At 36.0% G+C, this 9467-nt stretch overlaps 1 protein-coding gene across 1 annotated transcript; it reads right to left on the reverse strand.

Annotated features, from left to right (window-relative positions):
- Window positions 1-8117: 8117 nt before the first annotated feature.
- Window positions 8118-9122, reverse strand: LOC128060989 (olfactory receptor 51T1). The gene has a single exon (XM_052653351.1). It carries the CDS (start codon window positions 9099-9101, stop codon window positions 8118-8120), a length of 984 nt encoding a protein of 327 aa, XP_052509311.1. The 5' UTR covers window positions 9102-9122.
- Between the last annotated feature and the right edge of the window lie 345 nt (window positions 9123-9467).

Below are 9467 nucleotides of genomic sequence, written 5' to 3' on the forward strand. Positions count from 1 at the left end.
CTGGGTATTGAGGTCTGTGAGCTTAGGACTTACATGGGCATTGATAGGTATGTATGGGGTAATTCTGTAATATAATTAAAATCATGAACCAATACATGGAAGTGGAATTTTAGTTACAGTGTTTACAACACAAGGATGTAAAAATGGAAGTAGAGATTGTTTTCCCTTATAGAGAATGAATATCAGAGGAGCTGGAGTCTAAAGACATTACTCCAAACCAGTTACTGATTTTCTTTCCTGCAGCCTTCAGACATGTATTTACTGTGGGGACTCAATTTAAATTCTTGATTTCCCATTTAAATTTAAAAAGTCTGTTTTCCAAATATGAGTTGCTTATGTATTTTCTCCCTTTGCTCTTTGTTTGTTTGTTTGTTTGTTTTGTTTTTAATTTTACATTGGGTTATAGTTGATTTGGGCTTCCCTGGTGGCTCAGCTGGTAAAGAATCTGCCTGCAATGCGCGAGACCTGGGTTTGATCCCTGGGTCGGGAAGATCCCCTGGAGAAGGGAAAGGCTACCCACTCCTGTATTCTGGCCTGGAGAATTCCATGGACTATAGTCCATGTGGTCGCAAAGTGTCAGACACAACTGGGTGACTTTCACTTTTCATAGTTGATTTACAATGTGGTGTTACTTTCAGGTATACAGCCAAGTGATTCAGTTACATATTCTTTTTCAGATATTTTTCCCATTTAGGTCAATACAGAATATTGGGTAGTGTTCTTCATGCTGTATAGTAGGTCCTTATTGATTATCTGTCTTATATATAGTACTGTGTATTTTCATCTCAAATTTCTAATTTATTTATCCTCACCACCTTCCCCCTTTGATAACCTAACTTTGTCTTCTAAGTCTGTGAGTCTGTTTTTGTTTTGTAAACAAGTTCATTTGTATCTTTTTATAGATTACACATATAAGTGATATCATATGATATTTGTCTTTCTCTATCTGGCTTACTTCACTTAGTATGATGGTCTCCAGGTCAATCTATGTTGCTGCAAATTGCACTATTTCACTCTTTCTAATGGCTGAGTCATATCTCACTGTATAAATATACCATATCTTCTTTATCCATTCATCTGTCTATGGACATTTAGGTTGCTCCCATGTCTTGGCTATTGTAAATAGTGCTGTTATGAACATTGGGGTGCATGAATCTCTTTGAGTTGATGTTTTCTCTGGATGTATGCCAAGGAATAGGATTGCTGGAACATATGGTAACTATCAATTCCTGGGTTGGGAAGATCCCTTAGAGGAGAGCATGGCAATCTGCTCCAGTATTCTTGCCTGGAGAATCCCATGGACATAGGAGCCTGCTGGTCTACATTACATAGGGTCGCGCAGAGTCAGACATGACTAAAGCAACATAGCAGGCATGCAAGCATGGTAACTTTAGTTTTTTAAGGAACTTCCATACTGTCTTCATAGTGACTGTACCAATTTGTATTCCCACTAACAGTATAAGAGGATTCCATTTTCTCTAAACCCTTTTATTGTCTGTAGCTTTTTTGATGATGGCCATTCTGACCAGTGTGAGGTGATACCTCATTGTAGTTTAGTTTTGATTTACATTTCTCTAATAATTAGTGATGTTGTCTTTGCTCTATTCTTAACCATCAAATAGAGACAAAGTGGCTCAGCGGTAAAGAATCTGCCTGCCAATGCAGGTGACGCAGGAGACATGGGTTTGATTCCTGGATCAGGAAGATCCCCTGAAGGAGGAACTGTCAACTCACCCCAGTATTCTTGCCTGGAAAATCCCATTGACAAAGGAACCTGATGGACTATAATCTATGGGGTCACAGAGAGTCAGACACAGCCTTTAACTGACAATAAACTCATAATATTCTTGAAGACAGAGTAGGTCTGCTTTTCTTTTCCTCTAACTGAAAACAGGGTTCCAAAAAACCGTATTTACTAAAAGAACAGAGGGGCAGTTCTGCTATTAGTAAGAAATAGGAAAGCTATTAATAGTAGCATGATAATTTTTAAAGCACCGATATTCTTAAATGCCTTAAAATATAGGTTCTAAAATAATGATTTCAATGCTTTTAGATACTTAGTATTTTGGTATTTGGCATGTTAATTTACACTAAGAATGCTAGAAATAATTTTGCGCTAACAGAAAAAATGACAAATTAGACATATATTAAGGAATATAAAATAATATTCATGCATATATAGTTGCACTTTTTAAAAGGTAAATAGCCAACTAAGAATGATGGGTTACCTCAAATTATTTCCTATGAATTATGTCATTTGGTTTTTGTTCATGTTGTATTCATGAGTATTTAGTTGGGGGCAAAGATAGAAAGCATAAAATTTAGAATAAGCTAACCAACAATTTGTACTGTGCAGTGAGAGAAAATTACTGTTAATAAATTTCAATGTTTTACTTCCTGAGTCAAAATGACAAATAATTAACAGTATTGATGTTCCCAAAAAACATTTGAAGAAGTTGTTCTCAGATGGCTAAATATTAATATAGATTTGATGTCCCTAGGTGAATTTCACTGAGTTCTTGTTCAACAACTGATGTCTCGATGTCTATAGCTTCTTTAGGAGAATGAAGGACAACCTTTTGTACATCCTTCCAGTTTGTACTATTAATTCTCTGAGGACCCTAACAGTTTCCAATTATGTTTATTAGTTCACATGTCTGCCTCTCTTTCTTATAATTGATTTCTTTAAAATAACTGTACACATCACACTGATTGGCATATCTCCAGCACTTGTATGGTGTATGGAAATGACATCTGAATAGTAGTCTGACACATTTCTCAACTCTCAACACATTTTATTGCTGAACAACAGCAGTAAAAACTCTTAACAGTTCAGAATATGATGATAAATTTCAGGCATACAAAATATCTGGAACTATAGAAAACCTATTGCCAAAATCATTAAGGAGTAACTATACATTTTAGGTTAAAGAACGTGTCCTAAAAAACAGTCAATGTTCTGTTTAACCACAAGAAAGAGCAAATACATTGTCATGAAAACATGAGAAAGAATACTTATTCTCTTTTTAGTGTTTACCCTCAACTCAGAAATTCAAACCTTTACAATAACTCAAGTCATAAGATGTCAATAAATGTTTCTTGATCAGAAGAGTAAATATGTTTCAGCTTGTCACTTTTCCTCAATTACCATACAGGTTTAATGCATTTTCAATCAAGCTCCCAATAACATATCTAGAAATTTACCCAATAATTCCAAAAATAGACTTATAAGATTAAACTGAAGATTATGATAATTATAAATAAAAATTATAACAAGGCTCTTTATAATAAGAACAACTATTACTCAGCTATAAATTCTGTGTAGTTTGGTCAATGAATCAATGGTAAAAACAAGGAAATATAAAGAGCACACTTCAATATACCATACATGATATGAAAACTTAATATATAATTAAGGAATATCAAAACAATATTGAAATAGATTGACTATTCAAATAATTATGGTAGAAAAAATCAACACCTATTTAAACTACACATGCGTTTGTGATCTTTAATCACACACAAAAATAAGATAAATGAATAAGTATGTTCAAAGCTAACTTTTAAATGTACTTTAATATAAGTAAATAAATTAACCTCTGGATGGGAACAATTGTCTAAAGAAATAAGAAAAATGTAAAAGCTGAAAGGAAAAGTGAAAAGCAATTAGATATTTGAATGGCTTTTAAATCATTACAATTTAGAAGATAATAATATGATATATGCAACGTTCACCATTTACCAGGTACCAGACTTTGGGCTAAATACTTACCTGCATTAACTCCATTAATTTTTGCAAGAGCATGGTAGATTTTATGAGTTCCCCCCTTTTATGGGGATTAAGAATTTAAAGCTTTGAGCAGTTAGCTTTTCCAGGGAAAAGTTTTCCAGAACTATGGTGTTAGAAACTTGAATCTACCCCAGGCAGTGTGTTTCCTTAGCCTACAAACTAACCCATTCAATTTAACAATTCACATTCTATGTGTGGTCAAATATCTATTTATAAGAATATATTTTGAGAATTATTTTCTATAGTAAAATACTATAAAATACTGAAATGTTAAATAATAGGAAGTATAATATAAACCATGATATTCAAATAATATTAAATATGATTCACCCATGCAACACAGCAGTCAGAACTAAGTGGTATTTGCTAAACACTAAATTAGATGTTTAGGATTAAATGAAAATAAAACATAGGCCCACTCTCAAGCTTATAGTCTAGTGGTAGGGAGAACAAACAAATAGTTAAATTCACTGAGTAAAGTACGGTAAGTTTAAGCATGAATGTAAGAAAGCACAAATAAAAGAATGGCAGTTTGCCTATTTTAGTGAAGAATCTGAGGAAAGCTTCCTAAAGGGAGTTAATCTAATATAAAATATGATTTAATGGAAAATAGTGAGTAACATCAGGCAAATCTACAAGTGGAAATATATGTTGGAATATACACTACTACCCTGGTTCATAAATATATGTTGTATGTGTACTACATTGGCTTATTAAAAAGAGTTTAAGTCGTAGAGCATATAATATTTCTCAATGTTAGAATTGCAAATGATTTTTGTTATCTTTTAAATACTTTTCTGTATTTCCCAATATATTCACAAAAGTTTAATTACATATAAATATACATATATATGACATTAATAATTTTTTAAGAAAAAGCCAAATATATTAAATGCATTGCTTGAAATAACACCAAAATGCAAAGTCATCTACTAATAGCAACGACTATAGAGTACACTGATGAAAGTGTTTCAACATTGAGCCAGCAATTTTGGTACTGAGCAATTGAATTTTGAGTTGACTATGAAAAGTACATTCGGAGGAATGAAAGATTAACACATAGAGCAGGCTGCTTTATATACTGACCATCATAAAACTGGAAGAACGATCACACATTTCTATAATTGCTCACCTAAAACGTTCAGAACTCAGAATTTTTTATACTTTAGAAAGGCCCTGTAACACTTGGGGCATTATCCTGTATTCTAACACAGTTATATTACTGAAGTGAAATGTGTTAATATTCACACAATTGAAATAAGAAATGTCCATAAGTATATTCACAACAGTTGATGTTAGCTTTGTTGTTTGTTGCTAATGCATTTGAGTATCAAGACTTATGAAACTTTTAAATATATATGTATTTTTCCAGATGTTTTTAAATATATGAATTATGAAGTGCTGTGGATCTACAAAAAAAAAAAAGAAAAGGAAAAATAAATTTAGAAATCTCTTCCAAAGAAGCAATTAAAAAGCCATTGATATTGGTAAGAACTGGTGAAGGGATGTTTGGATGGTTAGCTTAGGGTGTGGTGTGAGCTGTCTACTCTGCCACAGGATGGTTTCAGAGTGATAGTCTCTGCTGTAGTGTGATGCTCTTTAAAGAAAAATATTTTTCTTTCTTGTTTCATAGTTCTTCATTTCCACCAGCCTTTCATAGCTGCTATCCAAGCCCTCTTTCCTCTCTAGGCGTAGTAATGTCTGGACTCAAAAACATAAATATTGAAAAACATTGTTTGGTATTTTATGTCATTTCCTGGAGTCCTCAAAGAGTAGTGTGTAACCTCATCTAGAACATGCCCAGTTCTGTGAGTTTTTCTGCCTCACCCCATTCCTACAATTCTTATCTAAATTCAAAAGATTATCTTACTTAAGTCTCTTTCCTTAAGATTTTTTTTTTTTTAATTCTGGGTTTACTAATAGGCTACCGCACTAATAAAAATGTCTTCCATTCTTAATCCTTTTTTTCTATGATGAGGTATAGATATTTCATGTCTATACCTTGGGACTCTTGAACTTTTACATAATAGTTGTATTCTATCCCATTGAAGAGATTATAACCAAAGAGACATTTGGTAGCAACATGAAGATGGAACTTTGAAATCTGAAATACTGAATTGTGGTATGATGAAATATAAAGGTTTCCCACAAAACGCACAAGGCCAAGAGAGCTTCTGTGCTGTGATGCTGGTCTTGGAGGCTAAAAAGCCAAATGTTATTTCCATTTGCACTACTTTCTGTATGCTCATACATTGATTTTTCTCCACTTCAAATAGTGGCTTCAGGCATATACATTTGTGTGACATTTAAGTGATTCTAGTAAGAAATTTTAAAAAAATCTGAATATTCTGTATAAAAATGAAATCATACAAATAATATTCACTATAAACAATACGTGGATATCATTGCTTATGGTTAGAGAAAAGCGGGTTGGGGTTTCGGCAAAGCAGATTCACAGGGTTGTTACAGCTTCAGCTGAACAGAAAGCTGAGGCAAACATACCAGAATTTGGGAGTGGGGTTCCCTGTCTGGTTTTCCAGGCAAGAATACCAGAGTGGGTTGCTGTCTCCTTCTCCAGTGGACCACGGTTTGTCAGAACTCTTCACTAGGATCCGTCCATTTGGATGGCTCTGTGCAGCCTGGCTCATAACTTCATTGAGTTATGCAAGCCCCATCACCACGACAACGCTGTGATCCATGAAGTTACTTTGATCCATGAAGTATTTTGGCCACCTGATTCAAAGAACTGACTCATTGAAAAAGACCCTGATTCTGGGGGGAAATGAAGGTAAAAGGAGAAGGGGATGTCAGAGGATGAGATGGTTAGATAACATTACCGAATCAATGGACATGAATTTGAGCTAACTCTGAGAGATAGTGGAGTTCAGAGGAGCCGGGCATGCTGCAGTCCATGGAGTCACAAAAAGTCAGACACAACTTAGGGATTAAACAACAACAACTCCCTGTCTGCTAGAAGTAGGAAGCTGGTTTAGAGGGAGGAGATAAGTGCCTTAGATCAGAGTATCTGTTTGGTCCATTGAGCTTACACATGAATTTCTGAGTGGAATTAAAATTTCATAACCCTTTGTGTGAAACAAACGTTAGGAGAATTCTCCCAATATCCTATCAACTCTGTACTGAGGTTACTTTTTCACAAAATAAATATTATTGATAGAGATAATCCACAAATGTCATATTAAAAAGCATCAAAAACCACTGTGCAATTGTATGGTAACAAGTACACAAAAAAGTCAAGGAGCCTAACAGCTAGGGAGAAAATTAACGACTCAAGAAACCAGGGCGAATAGAGAGAAGTTTCAGTCCTGAGGCACAGTAGATACTGAAGAGGGGCATAGAATCAGAATCAGAACTGTATTAGACTGTCAAGGCAGTGGAAAATAATAAAAGGCAATGTGTGACTTTATAAATTGCACTCATTGGAGGTGTAACAAATTGGAACTTAGAAAGTTTCATTTTTGTTAAGGAGGAAAAGGATTAAAGGGAAAAAAAGAAAAAGAGAAGTTCACGGCATGTATCCAGAAGGAGGCAAGGGTCTCTAGAGGTGATCTAGGAAATGAAACCAGTGTACAATAATTACCCAGTTTTAAATTACAAATTTCTATGTGTGAACCTTTGCACACACATGTAACTCTTCTGTTTACCAGCTCAACCGAAAATCTTCAATTCCCACTGGGGAATTTGACCACAGAAATAAATGGCTTTGTTCAGCTGAATGAAAAATAAAATTATTGTCGTTTCTTTTGGTCCTAAGAATGATCATTTTTAAGCAGATAGTTAAATTGTTTAACTGGATGGATGAAGATGACATCACTCTGTGTGTGCTTAGTCTTTCTGTGCTTTTAATATGCACAAAAGTCCACATAGTGGTTTTAAATGTTTGGAGGCTGTGCTGTGCTGTGCTTAGTCGCTCAGTCGTGTCTGACTCTCTGCCACCCCATGGACTGTAGCCCGCCAGGCTCCTCTGTCCATGGGGATTCTCCAGGAAAGAATACTGGAGTGGGTTGCCATGCCCTCCTCCAGGGGATCTTCCCAACCCAGGGATCAAACCGGGGTCTCTCTGCATTGCAGGCAGATTCTTTACCAACTGAGCCACCAGAGAAGCCCCAAATGTTTGACTAATACACAATTAATTTGGTTTTGAATATTGTTTGTTTGTTTGAACTCTTTGATAAATTTAGGGGATTCTCATCTTCCTACTCCTATAATTTAACTGAAATTGTCTTAGTAACTGCAGTGCCTGAGGATGACACAGATATAAATCCCTCTCCTACTTCAATATACTTTATGTACTGACAATTTCTCCCCTTCAGTCCCACGATCCTCTAAGACCCCTCACATTACGGCTCCATGAACCTTTAGTTTGAAGTAGCTGGAGCATAGCCTGGCGGATCGTCCTGGTCTTCAAGCTGTAAATGATAGGGTTCAGTACAGGTGGTAAGAGCAAATAAACATTGGCCAAAATGCTACAGATCACCCTCGGAGTAGAGCTAAGGAGGCGATGTGTAAAGGACAGGCTGATCATTGGCACATAAAAAATAGTGACAGCACAGATATGACACACACAAGTGTTGAGAACTTTTTTTTGCTTCTTAGGGGCCACGATGCTCAGGACAGCACGGATTATCAGGACATAGGAGACAAGAATGAACATTAAATCAGTACCAGTCATGTAGAGCTGAAGAAACAAGCCCAAAAAGCTGTTGATCCAGGGGTTGGAATATGTATCTCTGATTATATCTGGGTGGTAACAAAATGGATGGGAAAGCTCCTTTCTTTCCTGGAAAGATACAGTCTTCAAGGCTAGAAGCATGGGAAAGATGAAAATTAGTTGTCGTACGCAAATGAATAGTCCGATCGCCAAAATCATCATGTCCTTGAGGATAGTGGCATATTTCAGTGGGTTACAGATAGCCATGAAGCGGTCAAAAGCCATAATCGCCAGCACTGAGGACTCCAGGAAGGAGAAAGCATGTACAAAGAACATTTGAATGAGGCAAGCTTTAATGCTGATTTCCCGGGCATGAAACCAGAGAACCCCAAGCACAGTGGGGAGGGTCGTGATGGTCAGACACAAATCAGCAGCTGACAGCATAGAGAGGAAATAGTACATGGGCTTGTGGAGACGCTGCTTAACAAAGATGACAAACAGGATCATAGTATTTCCCAAGAGAGCAATGATGTAGAGACAGCAGACAGGGATGGAGATCCAGACATGAGCGAGTTCCAGCCCAGGGAATGCAGTGAGGAGGAAGGTTGAAGGGGAGGATGTGGTGTTATTGAAAATCATCATGGTGGGTTGAGGACATGCCCTGAAAAAAGAGATAACAATAATAGTATTTGTCATATTGATCCTTTTGCCTTTTTCCAAGCACTAACTCTTCTATAAACTCTTTCCAAATTACATGTGTCTCTGTCTTCAAAACCTCCAATTTAATCATGATACCTATCACATAATCCTACAGTTTCTTAAATTTTTCTTATCAGATTTGGCTCTGTTTTTCTTTTTCTATCACCTCCCAAGTAAAACCATCAATCTCTCTAGGTTCATCCCACCCTATTGCCCAGACCAGCCCTGACTTGAAGTAGGAAATACTTATCGACATGTCGCACATATGCACGCACACCAACAAAACAACTGTAATTACAACTATTGGGT

Source organism: Budorcas taxicolor, chromosome 15, assembly GCF_023091745.1.
Source record: "Budorcas taxicolor isolate Tak-1 chromosome 15, Takin1.1, whole genome shotgun sequence".
NCBI classification, from domain to species: Eukaryota; Metazoa; Chordata; class Mammalia; order Artiodactyla; family Bovidae; genus Budorcas; species Budorcas taxicolor.

Coding starts and splice junctions, on each gene's coding strand:
- LOC128060989 (XM_052653351.1), bottom strand. CDS start 9,101: ATGATGATTTTCAATAACACCACATCCTCCCCTTCAACCTTCCTCCTC.